The sequence below is a fragment of the Danio rerio genome, chromosome 16, assembly GCF_049306965.1.
Source record: "Danio rerio strain Tuebingen ecotype United States chromosome 16, GRCz12tu, whole genome shotgun sequence".
In the NCBI taxonomy this organism is placed as follows: Eukaryota; Metazoa; Chordata; class Actinopteri; order Cypriniformes; family Danionidae; genus Danio; species Danio rerio.
Window position 1 is genome coordinate 43043007 of NC_133191.1, and position 23824 is coordinate 43066830.

General features: G+C 35.3%; 1 protein-coding gene across 1 annotated transcript in view; it reads left to right on the top strand.

The window, feature by feature from the left end:
• The first annotated feature begins 23650 nt into the window (after positions 1 to 23650).
• emc2 (ER membrane protein complex subunit 2) overlaps positions 23651 to 23824 on the top strand; it is a 70088-nt gene continuing 69914 nt past the window's right edge. Inside the window, 1 exon segment of the mRNA NM_213544.1 lies at positions 23651 to 23716. Coding sequence (NP_998709.1) covers positions 23677 to 23716 — 40 coding nt within the window. The 5' untranslated portion in view covers positions 23651 to 23676.

Below are 23824 nucleotides of genomic sequence, written 5' to 3' on the forward strand. Positions count from 1 at the left end.
CTCATTTACTTAATACTCTTATTTGGCTTATTTGTTTTAGAATTTTCAATGAGAAAATTTATTTTCCCCATTTCAGCAATTTGGCACGTCAAACCTATCGCTGGCGCGCAGGCTCGGGAAGACATCCATGAAAATTCTTGCGAAATTATTATCCATGGCTTAACATAAGGAAATTACCGACTATTACTAAGTGGTTTGGTTTAACTGTGCAAATAGGCACCATGTCGGGGACTGTAAATGCTTCGGCACTTAAGGTAGAATTATTTTTTCCTCACTGTGCCTATTTATAAAGCACATACTGTATACGTTCCACTGTCTCTTTCATGAATCGGTGCATTTATTTAAAAATTGAGAGCACCATTATGACTAGTTTTTTCTTATGTAAATTTCCATCTCTTTAAATTCCTATTTTAATTAATATGAGAAATGCAGAAATGTGGTTTATTACATATTTCAGAGCAAATGCATACAACATGCTGAAATCAGCAAACAGAATAATCTTGTTTTTTTCTGCTCGTAAACTTGATAAGGCAATGACTTCCAGAAAGAGTCCAATGTTGGCAAAGGTTGTTGGAAAAGGAAGGAGCAATAGGTTAAACGCCGCAACAGAATACTAATTGACATTAGGACTGCTTTTGAAAAATTAATTCTGAGGCCAAATTGCTTTGGTTTCTCCTATTTCAACCAGCCAATCATTTTAATGAAGGAGGCCCTGGAGCACAGCATTGGAAAATCCACGTTTACCCTCTTTACCAAAAAAGACTGCAAGAAAAGTCAGAGATGAGCGAACACGGTGAAAATGTACTTTTTAGTGCTCTTGTTTAATTTGAGCTAACTTTAGGAGAGGAAACAAATTCGTTTAAACTAAATTCACTTAACATATCTACATTTCTACTACCCAATTGTTGGTCAAATATGAACAAATCCAACTGTTTGGTAAAAAAATTGTCATTCAGATTTAACTAAAAAACTTAACTCACTTAATTTGTTCATACTTGACCCAACATTGATTCTGATTATAGCTGATGAATGAAGTTTGCAATTATTTTCAGATAAATGCACAGCTACATTTGTTCCAGGCAGGTCTTAACCACATTACTATGTCAAATAATCTTAGTCATTTTAGTTATAAATCAATTCAATTCAATTCATGTTTATTTCTTTTCCTGTGTAAATTGTGTAAAAGAAGCTTAACATAGAAGATTATAGTGAATCGAAACTGCTTCAGTGTAGTTTTCAGAGTTGAAGTTCAATTTGGTCCAGTTCAGTGTGGTTTAATATTCACTGCTGAAAGTTGAAACACTGAAGAGCAAATCCATTGATGCGCAGCTCCACAATCCCAAACCATGCAAGCCTGTGGCGACACTGGCGAGGAACAAAGCTTTTACCAATTGACAAAAGGGAAGGACAAAAAAAACCTTGAGAGAAACCAGGGTCAGTTGGGCACGACCATTTCTCTTCTGGCCAAACTTCCTGTGCAGAGTTGCAGTCTAGGCACCAGAGGCTGGATAACGCTGGACATCCATCGTGGAGAAGCTGCAGGTGTGAGCAGACAAAACAAAACCAAAAATCAAAGGCACTCTCTCTATAACCACATACATGCATTTGTGTATTGCAAATGGCTCAAATGTTTGTATTTGTCTGTGTTTGCTTCCAATAGTGTTATCTCAGTTACATTCCACACAAAAAAATCTAACTACATTAGTGAAAAGGGGATAAAAGGGGACTGTTTTCACCCAAAACTTAAGATTTACTCACTATATACCAACTCTTCATGAGTTTTAAAACAAACACTATGAAAGTCAATGGCAATCGTTCTCCAGCTGAAACGTGAAGTAAACATTTTTACTTTTGGGTGAACTATGCTTTTAAGAAGACAATGCTTTATTTTTAATACTTTAAACCAGTGACCAATAAAAGTAGATTACATTCTCATACAAAGACCAGGTTAATTTTTACCTGATTTCTGTTTGATTGTTTTTCCAAATTCTTCAGATTCATTTTTAATAATGAATCATGAAACCTTAATATGACTGAATTGGCAATTCTGTTTGAATTTTTGCCATCACAGAAATCTTAGGTCTCTATTAATCCATCTAAACCAGGAATAGCCACACTTTTTCTTATGAAGGGCCAAAAACCAAACTTAATTGAGGGCCGTGGGCCAAAGGTAAATATACCTGCATTACAACGTTACAAAGTAACTGTATTACAAAGTTTCCATGAATGTTTTTCTTGCTTATTTAAAAAATAAATGATAACATTACTTTTATCAGATTAATTAATCCATTATGTATTTTTTTACATTGTATAATGAACATATTATAATGAAAACATAAGAATTCTATTTAGAACACTATGGAGTTTAATGCCGAATACACTAGTCAGGCTGCACCTGCCTTTGCCTTGATTTGTTCATTGAGGACTTCTAAATTGTGCTCTATCTCCTGACCAAAAGCATGTTCATAAAAAAAAACAAAAAACAATGGATTCATTTACAACATTTATTTGAAACATTCAAATCAAGTTAGTTTTTTGTAGCTTAAAATAAAACTAACAAATGAAAGATTACATTAAATTAGAAATGACAATGTGTATAAAAACATCAACCTTCTTCCTTTCTTCTCAGATGGGATGGCACTCCAAATCAAAGGTTACAATAAGCCAACTTTGGCACCTAGTTTGGACATCTCTGATCTAAACTAAACCATTTTCTTTATTTACTGTCTTTTTTATTTACTGTCTTTTAAATGAGTTAAATCTGTCTGTCAAATGTCAACTCACCCCTTATAACCGACAGCCCTGCAATTGCCTTTATATAAATGCGAGTGCATTATCCTTTCAAATGACATATTATATGACCTATAAGTCAAAGTTGGCGTAATAATTCCAGAAGATTGACACATTAACTAACACTCCTGAACATGTAAATCCATTGCTTATTAATATTTGCTTTTACAGCAGTCACCAAAACACATTTAAACAGCAGGCTACAGATTTGTGACGCTGGTGACAATAATTTAGGCAGTGCTAATGCAATGGCACATGCACAAAAAAAGCTAGTCTTGGCTTTGGTACCTCCTTAACAGGTCATTTCAACACAAACAGAGCCATTTATAAAGAGGAACTGTGTTTTACAGTGAATCATACCAAATTGTGGCTTTGTTAATGCACGGGAAACTGTGAGCGCTAAGGTGATTAAACCACTGATGTTCCTTTGAGGGAAACGTACCCAGTGCTCCGGAAAAAACACAGACCTTTCTGCTTTTGCAATTGGACCAAGTTAGCAAACCCAAATCCCTGCGGATCTTTAAAGTCAGTTTCTAACCTAAATTTTTATAACCTCATTTGACTGACGAAGTGTTGAATGAGCTCATAGTTGAAAGAATTTCCCTGCAAAATGCTGCAAATAAATTTGTTGTAAAAACAGACTGGGTTAACATGTTTGCAGTAGTATTTGGACATCAACTGTTTATGTAGATGGAAATGCATGGTTTAGATGTCTGTGGTAGACAGTAAAATGTTTGCAGGAAAAGTTCAGATTGCCCCAGATGTTGTTGCTGTTTTTTTTTTTTTTTTTTTTTACAGCTCTTCTGTCTGGAAAGTACACTATGCAGATGCTCCACAACACGTCGGAGTGAATACTGGACGCCCACGCTCCATCTCCACCCATCCCAACTGAGAAAAGTGGTTGGTATGACCACAAAAATAATAACTTGTACAATTAAGTATTCCAGTCTGAGTGCACACGCATAAATGTACATCTTTCTTCCTTTCACTATCACAAACCTCAAGCCTCAAAATAAAAAAACAGCACTTTACATAAGACTCCCAAGTAAATACCACGCCTGCATTTTGTTTTAAATCTATCACACTTTTACTGTTACTCACAGAGGCTCATAGCTGACCTTGTATGGTCATGTATAAAACCTCTGGTGCTGTGTTCAACCCTGTGAACCTTGAGTGCTGCGTTACATACTGGATTACAAATAAACGTAATAAATGCAATATATAATATGCATCATTCATTCATTCATTCATTCATTCATTCATTCATTCATTCATTCATTCATTCATTCATTCATTCATTTATTAATCATTCAATTTGACAAGTATTGAATAAGTGAGTGAGATTGATTTGACTTGAGTGAGTGACTGACTGAGTGAATAAATTAACAGCATCAATCAATTAATCAATCAATCGATCCATCCATCCATCCATCAACCATTAATTAATTAATTAATTCAATCATTAATTCAATAATTTAATTATTTATTTATTTATTTATTTATTTATTTAACTAATCATTGTGATATGCCAATTCACAATAAACTAATGCATGAATAAATAAAGTAAAATATTGTTTTCACAATTAATGAATAAGTGTATAAGCAACAACTGAGTGAATGAATGAATGAATGAATGAATGAAAAATAAAATAAATTAATTTAGAAATAAATATACAAAATCAATCAACCAACCAATCAATTAATCATGTCATACCACTTCACACTAAATTAATGCATGCATAAATAAAGTAAAATATTGTTTTTACAATGAATTAATTAATGTATAAGCAACAACTGAGTAAGTGAATGAATGAATGAATGAATGAATGAATGAATGAATGAATGAATGAATGAATGAATGAATGAAATGAATTATTGAGTGAGTGAGTGAGTGAGTGAGTGAATAAATGAACAGAATTAAACAATCAATCAAGCATAAATTAAATCAATCACTGTGTTGTACCACTTCACAATCAATGAATTAATGAATTAATAAATAAAGTAAAACCTTGTGTTCACAATGAATGAATGAACAAATCAATCAATCAATCAGCCATTCATTTATCATGTTATACCACTTTACAATGAAGTACTGCATGAATGAATAAAATAGAATATTGTGTTCACAATGAATGAACTACTGAGTGAGTGAGTGAGTGAGTGAGTGAGTGAATGAGTGAGTGAGTGAGTGAGTGAGTGAGTGAGTGAGTGAGTGAGTTAGTGAACCAGTGAGTGAATGAGCAAGTGAGTGAAGTCAATGAATCAAGCAATCAAGCATTAATAAATTAATTAAATTAATCATTGCTATACCACTTCACAATAAATAGATGAATAAACAAACTAATTGATTAATAAAAGGTAAAACTTGTGTACAAATGAAACAAATGAATGAATATTTATTGGGTGAGTGAGTGAATCAATTAAGCAATCAGTGAAGCATTAATAAATTAATTTAATCTATCATTGTTGTGCCCCTTGAAAGTGAATGAATACATGATTGAATACAATTTCAAACGTGTTCAAAGTGAATGACTGAAAGAATAATTATTGAGTGAGTGAGTGAGTGAGTGAATCAGTCAGTCAGACAATTAATCAATAAATTTATTAATTTATTCATTTTCTTTTCGGCTAGGTCCATGTATTAATCAGAAGTCGCCACAGCAGAATGAACTGCCAACTTATCCAGCATGTTTTAAGCAGCAGATGCTCTTCCAGCTGCAACCCATCACTGGGAAACACCCATACACTCTTATTCTCACACATACACTATGGACAATTTAGCTTACCTAATTCACCTATATTGCTTGTCTTTGGACTGCGGGGGGAAACCAGAGCACCCAGAGGAAACCCACGCAAACACGGGGAGAACAAGCAAACTCCACACAGAAATGCCAACTGACCAGGCTGAGGCTTGAACCAGTGACCTTCTTGCTATAAGGCGACAGCGCTAGTACCCACTGTGCCGCCTATCAATAATTAAATTTTAAAAAATGTAAAAGCATTAATAAATTCCTTCAATCAATCACTGTGTTTTACCACTTCACAATAAATAAATATAGAAACGAAATAAATGAACTAAAATCTTTTATGAGAAAAAGAGGGGATAATTGCATAAAGGAAGTGATATAAATATCCCACAAACAAGCCGGGCATCATATCCCCTTCACATGGATCACAAGGCCCCGTAGGAACCTCATTAACCACGGGGAGCTTTTGTTAAAGGCAGTGTTGAGGTGACCCCCTGTTGTTACTTATCTGACTCCATCAGGGGGTGGAGGATTGAAGGTGGTCCCGAGGGCAGCCTCGTCAGGCCAGTTTCTCTGCACCTTTGTGTGGGCTGCAGCTGCCAGGAGCTCTCCAGTCTACCCAACCTGAAAGAGACCAAAGCAATGTTAATGAGGAGCATTGGCTCACACTGCGAATAAGAATGAAGACTGCCAGGACATAGCTTGACTGGATGCCTGCATAAAAATCGACTGTAAACATGCCATTTTTGATTCTCTAAATAGTTAGATGATGGTTAATTAGACCCTCATTGCACTACATTCTATATGTCTGTATATAAATGCAAATTGATTCTATCCGCATATGTATTTCTGCCAAGAAACATTATTCTCCTTTTCTTGCAAGCAAGGATGCATTAACCTCATCAAATGTTATCAGTAAACCATTAAAATATTTTAATTAGAGGCTTTTATTAAGCAGTACTCTTACTAAAAGGGATAGTTTACCCCTACAAAAAGGAATTTCCTTACCATTTACTCACCCTAATGTGGTTTCAAACTTTGAAGAGCCTCTTTCTTTTGTTGTACAAAAATGAAGACATTTTGAAGAATGTTGGAATGTTGGTAGACTTTCAGAATAGCAAAATAACATGGAAGTTGGGCGACATGGTGGCTCAGTGGTTAGAACTGTCGCCTCACAGCAAGAAGGTCGCTGGTTTGAGTCCCGGATGGGCAAGTTGACATTTCTGTGTGGAGTTTGCTTGTTCTCCCCATGTTCATGTTGGTTTGCTCCAATGCCCTGACAATTTATCCTACCCATCAGATTATGCTACCAACACTGTATTTGAATGGTTCTGAAGTTGGGGTTAGGAATTAGGTAGGTTAGGGAGCTTCATATCACACTACTCCATGTTAAAATTTTACACTGGTAGCAAAATCTGATGGGTAGCATATTGCGTCATCAAAATGTGCTACCTACTTTTTGAATGGGAAGTAGGACAATCTGACAAGGTTGAACAAATCGACCGAATCCCACTTAAGTCCAAAGACATGCGGTACAAGTGGACTGAATAAAAACTAAATTGAAAGGCCCTCTGCAAGGGCATCTGTTATGTAAAACATGCTGAATAAGTTGGTGGTTCATTCTGCTGTGGCAACCCCTAATGAACAAAGGGACTAAGCCAAAGAAAAATGAATGAATGAATGAATACTATAGAAGTCAACAGTTACCGATTTCTGGTATTTTTCAATGTTCAACAGAAAAAAAAAGCCTTTACAGATTTGAAACAACGATAGGGTGAGCAAATTAACTATTTTGGGGTCCCTTTAAGGCCTATTTTAAAGAAATGTAAATGAAATAATTTGATAGCATACACATATCTCACATTATATATATATATATATATATATATATATATATATATATATATATATATATATATATATATATATATATATATATATATATAACTATTTAGTATATTATAATGTAATATATTAATGACTTTGGATATTAATAATATATTATATGATATCATGATATTAATATATTACATAAGTAATATATTGTAATATATTATATTATATTATAATATGTAGTATATTAATTTTACGATGGTTTTGTGCAATAAGTCTGCAATCAGTCTTTTGCCCTGAAAGACATCTTCAAGATTTATTTTCATGCTTTAAGGAATTGTGCTCATAACAACGAAAAATTGCTGGTACTTAAGCACATGATAATTCTGCATAATTTATCAACAAATTACTTTAACTTCCTTTCAATTCTCCCAAAAATTCCAACATTAAACAGCACCGGAAGTGTCAGCAATCACTGTTCATTGACGCCCTCACTATAGTATTTGTATACTTGTAAAAATATCATAATGTTTCTTTAAGTAGGCTATTATAGCATAAAATAGTAGCAAGTGATTAAATAAAGATCCACAAAATACCTGAAGTAGCAACTCAACACAAACTGCTTCCCAGTTTGTTTTCAATCGCACACAACCGGAACTATGTGAGTTTGAATCTTATTTGCGGACTTTTAGAAGGACGTGTTCATAAGAGTCGTTTGGCCGCGAACTACGAATCAGACCGCTTATGCGCTTATATGAGAAAGAAAGAAAATGTTTATTTAAAATAGCAATGGTTTACCGCATTCACCTACATCAGGTCTTTTTATAAGGTGCAAGTTATAGATGATCATCGTAAGTGTTTGCAAACACGATGGTTTTGTGGTTAGCACTGTGCCAGTAGGCATTTCCATGTAGAGTTTGCATGTTCTCCCCGTGTTTGCGTGGATTTCCCCCGAGTGCTCTGGTTTCCCCCACAGTCCAAAGACATGCGGTACAGGTGAATTGAATAAACTAAATTGGCCATAGTGAGTGTGTGCAAGAGTGTGTCAGTGTTTCCCAGTGTTGGGTTGCAGCTGGAAGGGCATACTGCGTAAAACGTGCTGAATAAGTTGGCTGTTCATTCCACTGTGGCGAACCCTGATTAATAAAGGGGCTAAGCCAAAAAGAAAATTAATAAAGTTAGTCGTAGTGTATGAGTGTGAATGAGTGTGTGTGTTTCCCAGTACTGGGTTGCAGCTGGAAGGGCATCCACTGTGTAAATCATATGCTGGATAACTTTTCGGTTCATTCCGCCGTGGCAACCCTGCATGAATAGAGACTAAGCCGAAGGAAAATGAATGAATGAATAAGTCCAAATAAACTCCTATCAAGAAGGCAACATCTCAATAAAGTTCATGATGTGCAATGTATGAACTATCTAACAAAATAAGATGACAGTAACACACGGCCAAACATTCCATCAAAAAAAAAAAAAAAAAGATAGATGTCTTTAAGTGGAAGACACTGCCAGACAAGTCATCCAGCTGCTTTTCATTGCAATATCAAATGTATCCAAATCAATTGCTTCTGAAGATAAATGCCTCCATGCGTGATATCACAAAGTCAAAACTTTGCTTTAGGCCTCAGTGCCAGTGATATGAATTCAAATTATTATTCTCCCCCTACTTTTTAGATATGCATCACCTCGGTTTTTGGACATGTCTCTTGATAAATGACCATCCCAGACTCCTTTTCCCGTGCCCGACGCTGATCTCAGAGCTGTTGGATTTGATGCCATTGGACTTGGGTTATCTCTGGAGCCAAGGCTGTGAGCAAACGATGCAAACTCACACAAAACCTCCCAATGCATTGAGCGCAGTGAGACAACATCTGCAGCGCACATGTTAGCCAGAACTGCTCGCTCTGGGAATTCAAGGCAAGACTACGTTTTAAATGTTTTTAATGGTTTAATGGAAATGCTGAATGTCCAATAATGTTTTTCTGGACGTGTGAATGCATTTGAGTGATTGCGAGTAGTTGTAAAAACGTGACTGAAATAATCCTCCACCAATAAATAGTTTACAAAATGATGTGCTAATCTAAAAATAAAGCCTATTTTTTGTTGTTGTTGATTAATTTAAAAAGAAAATTTGCAGTTCTACCTTTGCTGACGGTCTACCATGGTTATTTTCCTCTGTTCACAAAGACGTCCATTAATGGGGGTTGTTCGTATAGTTTGGTTTTGTTTGGCTTGAACATCTTGATAATCAAATGATCTTCCAAACAATATTTGAGCCTGAAATTAGTCAACAAATAATGGAGGGAGGAATTTTTATAGAAAGCATTGTTGACTGATTCAGTGAGGAAAATTGAGTGTTACATACCAGAATAGAGCCAGCCTGAGTGTGTTTGCTGAAACAATGAATATCAGTTATAAAAAGATGTTTGCAAAAACTGTCAATTTAGATTTCATGCCGGTCAAAAATATTGAGTTAGAAGGATTTTTAAGATACTCTCTATATATAAAAGAAGCAATGATGCATCATATTGATCAAAATTGACAGTAAACCATTCAAATGTTACATTCATTCATTTTCCTTCGGCTTAATCCCTTATTCATCAGGGCTCGCCACAGCGGAATGAACCGCCAAGGCGACAACTATTCTGGGATATGTTTTATAGAGTAGATGCCCTTCCAGCCACAACCCAGTACTGGAAAACAGTCATACACTTCTGCTGGACTCAAACCAGTGACCTTCTTGCTGTGAGGTGACAGTGCTAACCACTGAGCCACCATGCCGTCCTCAAATGTAACAAAATATTTTAAATAAAAACAGTTTTTCTGGGCATTTATTAATCCAAAATGTATTATTTCTACAAAAATGTATGAAGCTGCAAACAATATAATAATAAGAAATATTTGTTGAGCACCAAATCAGCATATTATAATTATTATAATTATAATTCCAGAAGGCACTGATATGACACTGAGGACAGGAGTAATAATGCTTGCGTTAGAATATATCATCAGTTCCATGCATGCTCAATAAAAAGGGTCAGGAGATGGTTTTCTTTAAAGTCAAAAATCTTAGTAATTTATTGGATACAAATAAATAATTTGATTCACAGAATTTTGTTATCCTTAATGCAATGCAGGAGTTACATCCAGGAAGTACTTAATAATTTTCATTCCCAGATTCGAGCGGTTATATGCAGCTGATAATAACAGGTGGAGTTTAGTGGAATTTATCACTTGTCAATCATTCTCCAGTCCTCCATTGGCCGCACCCACATACGTCCTCTTTTTCTACGAATTCTCTGCACAACATTAAAAGCATAAAAGTTCTCAGGAGCACACTTTCTGTGTTCAGTTTAAACACATTTCTGCTCACAGGAAGTTTACCTGCAAAGCTCAAATTATTTAGCTTCATCTACTTCTGCAAAAATGCTTCATTAGTATGCAAGGCATTTATTACAAGGCATTGTAATATTTGTTTAATATTTCACCTTAAGCAATACAAATACAACTGTTTAATGAAAAGAAAAAGAGACAAAAATAATAAACATTAATTCCTTTTTCACAACACTTGTATATTTAAAACTTGATTATATTAGGTTTTAAATTTATATCGAAATATAAAACATGAATTTAAAATTGCAATAATTTTTCACAATTTCACAGTTTACTTTACATTTGATTAAATAAATGCAATATTGGTTGAGCAAAAGAGCACAAAAATTGTTTTACAAAGGATAAAAAAAATCTTTTTCTAACTTTTATTAAATGTTTAATGAGTAAGAACTGATATATCAAGGCGGTACTTACACAGTGAAAAAATTGCATTTTGAAAAACTTTCATGACATGACCTCTCACTTGGTACAATTGTCTTGAACCATGCCCAAATGCAGTTGTCACCCCCCCCCCCCCCACACACCCCCCATCCTCCGACAGCCTGCACTCACACTGCATCTTTACCTTTCGAGCCCGAGCACACTTCCGTCAGATGATGCGACTATTCAGTTTAGCAGAAGAGAAGCGCTCTCGCTTCATACAATGGAGATTGCTTTAGTTATTCTGTTTTGTATTATTTTTAGTCTTTGAGATGCAGTGACACGCAGTCAAATATCTTGCTGAACAGATCCACAATTTTTGATGCTCATAAATTATCATAAAGTTCCCATGCTGCACATAATAAGAGGATTGCTGAAGGTGCAGCTGACTTACAGCTGACAGAAACCATGACAGTACGTGTTCATTGAAAAGAATGATTAATAAATCCATATAAAATAGTCCCTCAAAAATAATATCACATCTTCAGTTTCGAGTTCAACAGGACACTCTTCCAACTGGGCCAGTGCCCACCAATTGAACCATGACGGGGCCCGATTCTGAGCACTCACACTTGTCAAACGAAACAGGAAACGCGCCTAGGCACAGTTCGGATAGCCTAGTGTGAGTAAGCTCTAAAAATGCGTGGTTAGCACTGTCGCCTCACAGCAAGAAGGTCACTTGTTCGAGTCCCAGCTGGGTCATTTGGCATTTCTGTGTGGAGTTTGTATGTTCTCCCTGTGTTTGCGTGAGTTTCCTGGCTGCTCAGATTTCGCCCAGTCCAAAGACATGCAGTACAGGGGAAATGAATAAACTAAATTGGCCGTAGTGTATGTGTGTGAATGTGAGAGTGTATGGGTGTTTCCCAGTACTGGGTTGCAGCTGGAAGAGCATCTGCTGTGTAAAAAAATGCTGGATAAGTTGGCGGTACATTCCGCGGTGGCGACCCCTGATGAATAAAGGGACCAAGCAAAAGGAAAATGAATGAAGGATGACATGACTAAAACTGGTTGCATTATGCATGCCCGACCAGTGTGATGTGACTTTTTATGCAGCTATTTTATGAAATCATTTTTTATTCCCCGAGGTTGTGGAATTATTTGCCTTGTACTATTAGGAATGCTCGGTCTTTTGAACATTTTAAGAAATCTCTCAAATATTATTAGTGAAGCATTTAAGTTATAATATTATGCTGTGACCCAATTCACATAGCCTACTTATACTGCACCCCAAAAGTATACTTTTTTTTTAAAGGAAAATAAATAGCCTTCTTTTGAGTGTGTAACAGAAGAGTAGTGGTGATTGCAATTATGGAATAGCAAAGTCTTATTATGTTTCAACCACTGTAGCACCTTGTGTAAGGCGCATTACAAATACAAGTTATTATTATTATTATTATTATTATTATTATTATTATTACTTTATTTATTTATTTATTTATTTATTTATTTATTTATTTATTTATTTATTTTGATTTTATTATTATCATCTTCAAAAAGCTTGAAAATTATTTTTAAAAAATTGCCCCAAAACATGATTGTTATCTAAAATTATCCACCAAAATGCTGTTTACTTGTTTTATTTATTTTTTTAACTTTAGTTGTACATTGTGTGAAAAAAAACTGTTAGGAAATATCATGGCCTACAGAGCAATCCTAATACGGAGAAGAAGACAAGATGAATTTGATTATAAACTCATATGTCCCTGCCTGTGTAAATATCAAAGAAGGGGCAAAATTGAAGTAGCTAAAAATGAAAATGAAATATCGCTCGCTTTGCATTTTTTAATGCACCCAAACCTCAAATGATTGCCGACCCCCTGAGGATGTAGACGTCTTCAATTGCAACAATAGCACCGAAGGGCCAGACCACTTTGGATAGTGCAACTTCGGGAAGAGCCTATTTCGGTGGAGAATCGAGCTACGGTCTTGTGAAATCATTGTGCTTCAGCTGCTCCTCACCGCCAGAGTAAAGTTGAGGAAATTACAGACGTGCTATAAAAACAAGCTGTATTTCCAGCGGTTTCTCGTAATGGTGCTTACTGTTTACAGAACTGGTGACAACAGTCATTCCTTTGTATTGGCGTCGCTACAGTAGGTGTCCTGTATCGTTTCTGATGTGGTTGTGATTTGTAAGCCTCAGATGAGGCATGGAAAGACTCTAAAACATCTTTATAGATGTTAGGGATCAAATCTATGGAGTGACAGTGGGCAAGGGCGAGCTGTGGGTCATGCTCTATTGCCCTCACATATTTGGGGCAACCGAGGCGTGACCCATTCGGCTTCAGGAAGTGTTTTTGTCGAATGAAATGAGTTCCAATTGAGGACAGGGAATGGAATAATGTGCAGTGTCGTGAGCTTAAAAAGTATTTCACAACAGGAAAAAGGTTTCCAGGCTGTCAGCTTAAATGAGGTGCTCTTTGGTTGTGGTTTTACAGCTTTAGAGCACATGTTGGGAGTGTAGAGAGACAATGCAAGGGCTTTTCAGTAAGGCTTTTGTTTTCCGAAATCACATCTCCAGTAAATGTCTCAGTAAGTTTTAGGGGGATGTCATATGAAGCAGGACTACAGAAACATGTTGTCAGATTTCATAGTCACAGTAATTACTTTAAATGTGTTTTAAGAGTTCATCTTACTCACTAATAAAGTGCACATATAATTTTAATTAATCAATTAATTAAATATATTGAATGACTCATTTTTAAGTCTGTGTTTATACTGTATACAATTCTTACATATATATAACAAGAAATTTTTTTGACAATACCATTTGGTCAAATTTTATCTGATCACTTATTCTTTTACATATTTTATGTATGTTTAAAATTGGCATACATATTTTTGATTCATGATGGAGTGAGGGGTGTCACAGCAAATATCTTGCTGAACAGATCCACAATTTTTGATGCTCATAAATTATCATAAAGTTCTCATGCTGCACATATTAGGAGGATTGCTGAAGGTGCAGCTGACGTGCAGCGAGGGGTTTACATCTTTAATAAACCATGACAGTACGTGTTCATTAAAAAGAATGATTAATAAATCCATATAAAATAGTCCCTCAAAAATAATGTCACGTCTTTAGTTTCGGGTTCAACTGGACACTTTTCCAACTGGGCCAATGCCCACCAATTGAACCATGACTGGGCCCGATTGTGAGCACTCACACTTGTCAAACGAAACAGGAAACAGGCCTAGGCACAGTTCGGATAGCCTAGTGTGAGTAAGCCCTAAAAATGCGTCACGGTGGCTCAGTGGTTAGCACTTGTTCGAGTCCCAGCTGGGTCATTTGGCATTATTGTGTGGAGTTTGTATGTTCTCCCTGTGTTTGCATGAGTTTCCTGGCTGCTCAGATTTCCGCCAGTCCAAAGACATGCAGTACAGGGGAAATGAATAAACTAAATTTGCCGTTGTGTATGTGTGTGAAAGTGCACATATAATTTTAATTAATCAATTAATTAAATATATTGAATGACTCATTTTTAAGTCTGTGTTTATACTGTATACAATTCTTACATATATATAACAAGAATTTTTTTTGACAATACCATTTGCTCAAATTTTATCTGATCACTTATTCTTTTACATATTTTGTATAGTATGTATGTTTAAAATTGGCTTAAATATTTTTGAGTCATGATGGAGTGAGGGGTGTCACAGTGGCGCAGTGGGTAGCACAATCGCCTCACAGCAAGAAGGTCGCTTGTTCGGGCCCCGCCTGGGTGAGTTGGCATTTCTGTGTGGAGTTTGCATGAGTGTATATGGGTGTTTCCTAGTGATGGGTTGCAGCTGGAAGGGCATCCGCTGCATAAAACATATGCTGGATAAGTTGGCGGTTCATTCCTCTGTGGCGATCCCTGATTACTAAAGGGACTAAGCCAAAAAGAAAATGAATGAATGATGAAGCGTTATTTCACCCATATTTTGGTGCAAGTTATTTGAAACATTAAATGGAGATGCTTACTCCCATTGCCATTTATATCGAAGTTGTTGTTTAGCTGCAGCATATTGGTGTTTTGTGACATCTAGTTTTTATGAGATGAGTTGTTAGTCCAATGCTCAACCCCCAATCTGGAGGAACAGGACATACACACATACACTATGGACAATTTAGCTTAACCAATTCACCTAAAGCACATGTTTTTAATCTGTCTGGGAAACCAGAGCACCTGGAAGAAACCAACACAAACACGGGGAGAACATGCAAACTCCACACAGAAATGCCAGCTGACCTAGCCGGGTCTCGAACCAGTGATCTTCTTGCTGTGAGGCGGCAGCGATACCCACTGTGCCACCGTATTGCCAAATGGAAATACTCGGTTTTATTTTGATTGATTTTTTATTTTTATTTGTTTTTTTGACAAATACAATATAAAACTACAAACACAACATGAAATGCCTGACACATAACAAAAATGCACACACAGGAATATACATATGGCAATAGCCATAGAGCATTGTGCTGCAAGTAATACAATACGACAGGACCAGTAGAACGTTTGGTGAATACAAATAAATATCTGAAATCTGAAAAAATCACAAATTGAGATCTTTATACTGTCCTGATTGATACTTGCATTTATAATGCTTTCTGTGCATATATAATAATTTCATAAAAAATTGTAAACTGTTAAGCACGTTTTTACGCAGCGGATGCCCTTCCAGTCGCAACCCATCTCTGGGGGAGATCCACACACACTCATTCATAAACTCATACACTACGGACATTTTAGCTTACCCAATTCACTTATACTGCATGTCTTTGGACTGTGAGGGAAAACCGGAGCACCAGGAGGAAACCCACGCGAACGCAGGGACAACATGCAAACTCCACACATAAATACCAACTGACCAGGCGAGGCTCGAATCAGCGACCTTCTTGCTGTGAGGCGACAGTACTACCTACTGCAATATGTCGCCTTGTAAAATTTAATTCATTAATTTTCCTTTAGCTTAGTTTCTATTTCAGGCGTCACCACAGCGGAAATTACCGTCAACTGTTCCAGCATATGTTTTTAGCAGCGGATGCCCTTCCAGCCCCAACCCGATACTGGGAAACACTCGTAAACACTCATTCTCACAAACACCCATACACTACGGCCAATTTTGTTTACCTAATTCACCTATAGTGCTATAGTTGGACTGTGGGAGAAACAGGAGCACCCGGAGGAAACCCACGCTAACACGGGGAGAACCTGCAAACTCTGCATAAAAAATGCCAACTGATCCAGTCAGGACTTGAGCCAGCAACCTTCTTGCCATGAGGCGACAGTGCTAACCACTGAGCAACTGTGCCGCTCATTACTAATGATTTGTTATTTTTAAATCTATGATTATTCTGGACAAAATTCTTATTATATTGATAACAAGAACAATTTTGACAATACTCCGCTTGCTTAAATTTTGTCTATTTTTAGTATATTAAGTACTGTGTGTTTAATTTTGGCATAAATATTTGTAAATAATGATGTAACATTTATTTAAATTTCGTGAACATTTTACTTTGTTTTATTTGTTTTGCTTTTCTTTTTAATTGTTCACAGGTTCTATCGAACTACAGTAGTCTAACGAACAACAACATTTTAAAAGTTTTTTAAAGTTATTATTCCAAAATCTTATTATTTAAAATAGTCACTTTGATCAATATAAAAGTGTTTGTGCTTTAGTCACATGCTTTTGTATGTTCAACAGTTTTATTTACAATGTTGTTAATTTAGTGTCATTTCTGTAAATTTGGTTAGCATTTTTATACTTGTATCCATTCATTTATTCATTTTCCTTCGGCTTAGTCCCTTATTTATCAGAGGTCGCCACAGCAAAATGAACCAGCAACTATTCTGGCATATGCTCCTCCAGCCACAACTCAGTACTGGGAAACTCCCATACACTTTCACATTCACATGCACTCATACTCTACGGCCAATTTAGTTTTATCCATGTCTTTGGACTGTGAGGGAAACTGGAGCACCAGGAGGAACCCTACACATGGGGAGAACATACAAACCCCACACAGAAATGCCAACTGACCCTGCTGGGACTCGAACCAGCGACCTTCTTGCTGTGAGGCATCCACTGGGCCACCTTGTCATCTCTTATATTTGTACCACTTTCTGTAAATTTCTCATTCCTCCTCCATTAAAAACATGAGATGAAGAATTAAACTGCATAAAGGAAAAACATTCAAATAACTTCACAAGTAAATTACACTGAACACCAAGTTTCATGACTGAGTCACACCAGGAAGAAATAACTCCTCAAGGTAACATTTTCACAACGTTGTGTCATTTGAGACCCAGTTTAAATTGACTTTAATGGAAAAAATGACATGCATAAACCCAATCCAGCACCATGCTATGCCGTGCAAGTGTTGACAGACCTTCCACCACAAGCAATTACACTTTTAGACCTGGTTTTATGTCACAGGATCAATGGATAGTTGAATATTATTCTTGGCGCTGGAGCAGGAGGTGTGAAACACGATTGTTAGTGTCTATGTAAATGCACATGCTGAAGCCCTGTGGGGAAATACTTTGATTTGCCACAACGTCCAGGTCTAAAGGTTAAAGGTGCCACGGAAGAAGCTTTATTACAGTCAACCAGGCGCACAGCTGAAGTCATGTATATAACTGAAAGCGATCCTGTCAGCCTAGGGTCCAGATTTGCTTTCAAAGCAAATACTGTTGCAAATTGCATCTGCCTTCATTTTCTGTAATTGGAAGATATTGGTCGAAAAAAAGAAACGCCTGGAAAAGCACGGCGGTTGTTTAAAGCCGCAGAACACCTCAGCCATTGCACCAAATTGCGTCTTCGTAACTGCTTGTGTCAGAGATCAGTAGCCTTGACTACTTTTGTCAGAAATCAAAATAAAATGTCTGAACGGAGTATTTCAGTGAATGCCGTCTTTCTGTGGAAGCAGGGATATGAGGGGAAACACAGGTCTACCTCATGTCACATGCGGTGCTCCAAAGGCACGGAAAACATACGCACACAGTAGTTAAGCAGCACAATTTCGTTTTTCAAATGGCTGCTATTGATCTCTCCTTATGGTGACACTTCTGGCAAGAAGCGGAGCTGCTAAATCAACACAAAACATATGCTACCTTTTTTCTCACTTTTATTTTAAACACATTTGTAGGAACAGTGAACATGAAGTGTCTTCTATATTAACTGCTATGGCAGTAATATTATATTAATATTTAAAACTGTTTAAAATAATTTGTTTTGTATGTTGAATGCTTTAAATTATATTTTATTCCTGTGGTGTCAAAGCTGAATTTGCATTACTAATATTATTCCAGTTTTTAGTATCACGCGATTTAAAAAAAAAATGTTATATGGTGGTTTGGTACTCAAGAAATCTTAATTATTAATGTTGAAAACAACTGTTCTGCTTAATATTCTTCTGGATTATACGATAAATAGAATGTTAAAAAGAAAATAGAGGACCCGTTTAATCAATGTAATACATACTGGCTGAATGAAAACGATTTATTTGTTTGTTTTATTGTTTGTTTGTTTGTTTATGCATTTTTAAAAATTAATTAATTTGTTCATTTATTTATTTATTTGTTTATTTATGTATTAAAATATAAGTAATTCATTAATTAATTGATTGATTTATTTATGCATTTATGTATGTATTTGTGCATGCATTTATTTTTGTATTTTTGTATTTGTTTTTTTTGTTTTTTTACAAATGTAGGCATTTATTTATTGCTTATTTTATGAGAAATTGTTTATTTTATAATGAACTGTTTGTTTATTTATGCATTTATGTGTGTATGTATTTTTGTATTTATGTATTAGTTTATTTATTTATTTACAAATGTAAGCATTTATTTATTGCTCATTTTAGAATGAATTGTTTATTTATTTATGCATCTATGTATGCATTTATTATATTTATTTGTTTGTTTATTTATATATTTATATATGCATTTATTTATGTATTTATTAATTAATTAAATTGTTTATGTATGTATGTATGTATATATGTATGTATGTATGTATATATGTATGTATGTATGTATGTATGTATGTATGTATGTATGTATGTATGTATGTATGTATGTATGTATGCGTTTGTTTATTAGTTCATTAATTAGTTCATTTATTTGTGCATTTACGTATATATGTATGTATTTATTTGTTTATTTATTTATGTATTTGAATATTTATGCATTTGTTAATGTATTAGGTGATTAATGTGTTTATTTATGCATTTATGTGTTTATTTAGTTATGTATGTATTTAATTTTTATTTACGTATTTCTGTATCAATTAATTAATCAATTTATTTATTTTTAATTAATTAATTTATTAATTTTTAATTAATTAATTAATTAATTTATTTATTAATTTATTTGCATTACATTACATTACATTACATTACATTACCTTATTGCCTAAACTTTTGAAATTAGTGTTTTGGTAACCTCCCAACTCCACCAAACAGCATCTCTTGTTTAAAAAATATTTATAATAATGTATGTTGTTAAAGTTTTCCAGCAAAGAGCCTTTGATATCAACTTACAGTATCAAGTGACTGCCATTCAGGAGGACCTGGAAATAACAAAGGCAAAATCCACCCAAATCCACAAGGCTCAAGGAACCGCACAAGAAAGTACAACATTTTCTGGGTTCCCCTTATACACCATTACGCCAGCAGTGTCCTTTAAGAAACAAAACTCTCGGTAAAGCTTCAACAATGCACAAGAGCCACAGAGGGGATGACATCAAGTTTAGGTTGCGCTGCTATAAACAAGCATGTGCTGAGTCCAGTTGGTGAATGCACTGTGTGGTAGAAACAGCAGAGTAAATGCACACGCTGAGCCAGATCCACAGCTCCTCCGAGACCAATTGAGCACATAGAGAGAGAAAATAGACACAGCATATAAAACCACAGTAACCTTTAGAAATGCTACAAACACTCTCTGTGGTCATACAACCAACTTAAGCTCATGAATTTAATCCAAAGATAGAAAAACCGTATCTTTATTTTCAAATTCACTTCATTAAACATTTAATTTGAAGTATTCAATTTTTATTTGACTGACAGATTTTAGTTTTAAAAATGAAATGCTGAATATTATTGTTAATAAAAGTGAAATTCACCCACCCACCCACCCACCCACACACACACACACACACACACACACACACACACACACACAGAGAGAGACGCACACAGCATTGTTGTAGCATATACTGTATGATTAATGTATTATTATAGTATAATTGACTGATATAATATATTTCAATAATTAAGGAGAACAAAAATACAAATTAATTAACCTGTATCTATGTTTAAACAGGGTGGCACGGTGGCTCAGTGGTTAACACTGTCGCCTCACAGCTAGAAGGTTGCTGGTTCGAGTTCCGAGTGGGTCACTTGGGATTTGTTTATGGAGTTTGCATGTTTTCCACGTGTTCTTATACAGTGCATCTGGAAAGTATTCATACAGCTTCACTTTTTCCACATTTTTTTATGTTACAGCCATATTGCAAAATGGATTAAATTAATTTATTTCCTCACAATTCTACACACAATACCCCATAATGACAATGTGAAAAAAGACTTTTTAGAAATTTGTTGCAAATATATTAAAAATAAAAAACCTGAAAAATCCCATGTACATAAATATTCACAGCCTTTGCCGTGAAGCTCTAAATTGAGGTCAGGTACATTCTGTTTCCACTGATCATTCTTGAGATGTTTCAGCAGCTTAATTGGAGTTCACCTGTGGTAAATTCAGTTGATTAGACATGATTTGAAAAGGCATACACCTGTCCATATGAGGTCCCAGGGTTGACAGTGCATGTCAAATCACAAACCAAGCATGAAGACAAGAGAATTGTTTGTAGACCTCCCAGACAAGATTTTATCGAGGCACAAGGCTAGGGAAGGTTACAGAACATTGTTTCTGCTCTGAAAGTTCCAATGAGCACAGTGGCCTCCATCATCCATAAGTGGAAGAAGTTTGGAGACACCAGGACTCTTCCTAGAGCTGGCCGGCCATCTAAGCTGAGTGATCCGGGAAGAACGGTCTGAGCCAGGAAGGTGATGAATAACCTAATGGTCACTCTGTCTGAGCTCCAGCACTCACCTGTGGAGAGAGAAAAATCCTATAGAAGGACAACCAACTGTGCAGCAATCCATCAATCAGGCCTGTATGGTAGAGTGGCCAGACGAAAGCCACTCCTCGTCTGGAATTTTTAAATTCTCTGGTCTGATGAGACAAAAATTTAACTCTTTGGAGTTAATGCCAGGTGTTACGTTTGGAGAAAACCAGGGACAGCTCATCACCAGGCTAATACCATCCTTACAGTGAAGCATGGTGGTGGCAGCATCATGGTGGGGGGATGTTTTTCAGCAGCAGGAACTGGAAGACTAGTCAGGATAGAGGGAAAGATGAATGCAGCAATGTAGAGAGACATTCTGAAAGAAAACCTGCTTCAGAGTGCTCTTGAACAATATCAATGGAGTGGTTTTACAACAACTATGTGAATGTCCTTGAGTGGCTCAGCCAGATCCCAGACCTAAATCCATATGACCATCTCTGAAGAGATCTGAAAATGGCCGTACACCGTCGGTTCTCATCCAACCTGATAGAGTTTGAGAGGTACTGCAAAGAGGAATGGGCAAAAATTCCCAAAGACAGGTGTGCCAAGCTTGTGGCATCAAATTCAAAAAGACTTGAGGCTGTAATTGCTGCCAAAGGTGCATCAACAAAGTTTTGAGCAAAGGCTGTGAATACTTATGTACATGTGATGCTTCAGTTTTTTATTTGTAATAAATGTGCAACAATTGTTTTCCCCTTAAAAATCTCATTTAAATTTCATTTAAACTAGTTTATAGTAATTTATGCAGATGCACTAAATTACTGAATCTGCATACATTTTTATTCTTCTCAAATAAAGTTATTTCATCCATCTGGTGAAATATATTTAATAAAGCAACATTTTTTTTTCCAATTCCTTTTTATTATATTTTAAGTAACATGTACATACACATTTCCATGTGTCAATTCCAACACAAACCAACAAACAAACAAATGAACAACAAACCAAAAACAAAACAAAAGGCTTCTCAGTATTTTACATCAAAATACAATATCACCTCTATTACTAATCTTCTAGTAAAACATTTACAAATCCACCACCTTTTAAAAACAGAGTAAAAGGTCCCCAAACTCTATCAAAAATTATATATCTATTTCTTATCATATAAGTTATTTTTTTTCCATTTTCATGTTTGTCACCATCTCTTTCAGCCAACAACCTATAGTTGGTGCACATGTACTTTTCCGATTTAAAGAAATAAGCCGTTTCGCTTGTAGAATGCATATATTCAAAAACATTTGCCCCATCTTTTTTAACTTGATCTCCTTGGGATATAAATGAAATAAAAAAATTAAAGGAGACATTGGTATAGAAACCTCAAGAATATTTTCTATAATTTCTTTCATACATTTCCAAAAGTTCTGTATTCCTTTACATTCCCATATACAGTGATACAACGTTCATTTTTGGTCCCTACATCTCAAGCAATTATCTGGAATATTTTCATTATATTTATGCAATAAAACTGGAGTTATATAAATCCTCATCAACCATTTATATTGTAACAGTTTTAGACGAGTGTTCATTGTTAGTGATTGAGCATCCAGTCCTCTGTAGAAATATCCTCCTCAAGATCTAATCTCCAAGCTACCAATTTACAATTTGAAGATTCCTTTGATGCTGACACCAGCATCTTGTATAATGCAGAAATTAAACCTTCACTAAAACAGTCTTTTGTTATTACGTTTTCCAAAATAAAGAATGATGGCATATCTAGAGAATTATTTTGTAATTTAAAGATAAAATCTCTCTATCTATTTGTAAATATTTAAAGAAATGTTTTGCAGGAATATTATATTTACTCACAATTTCCTAAAGCAACATTTATTGATGAAACCTGCAAAACAACAAATAAATAAATAATAAAAATATATATAAATTCACAAATTTAGTTATGTCATATTTATTTATTTGCATATTTATTTACTTATTGTTTTATTTATGCAAAAATGTATGGATTTACTTACTCATTTAAATATTTATCTGTGTGTTTATGTATTTATTTATTGTTTTTGCAGTTTTCGTCCTTCATAGGCTCTAGTATACTAATACACATTATAAATGGCTATGTTTTACATAAGCTTTCTTTTAATAATAATGTCCATATTAAAGCTCTTCTTTCTTTCTTTCTTTCTTTCTTTCTTTCTTTCTTTCTTTCTTTCTTTCTTTCTTTCTTTCTTTCTTTCTTTCTTTCTTTCTTTCTTTCTTTCTTTCTTTCTTTCTTTCTTTCTTTATTTCTCAATATAATATACCTGCATGAATAAATAAAAACCTCATTGGGTTTGGCTTTTGCCCTTCAATGACCCTTCTCACAGCGTTGACTGTCAACGTCACTGCCCTCCACCAATCCGTTCACAAGGGGCGGAGCTCAAAAAACATGTCGTCCATATCGGAGCTGTACGATGTCACTTGGGAAGGTAAATGACTTTATTTTCGTTAACAGCGCTTATTACGTGATTTACTTACAATATGTAGTGATTCAATAGTCACCAGAGTTCTAGATTTTGTAAAGGTTATCGCCTAAA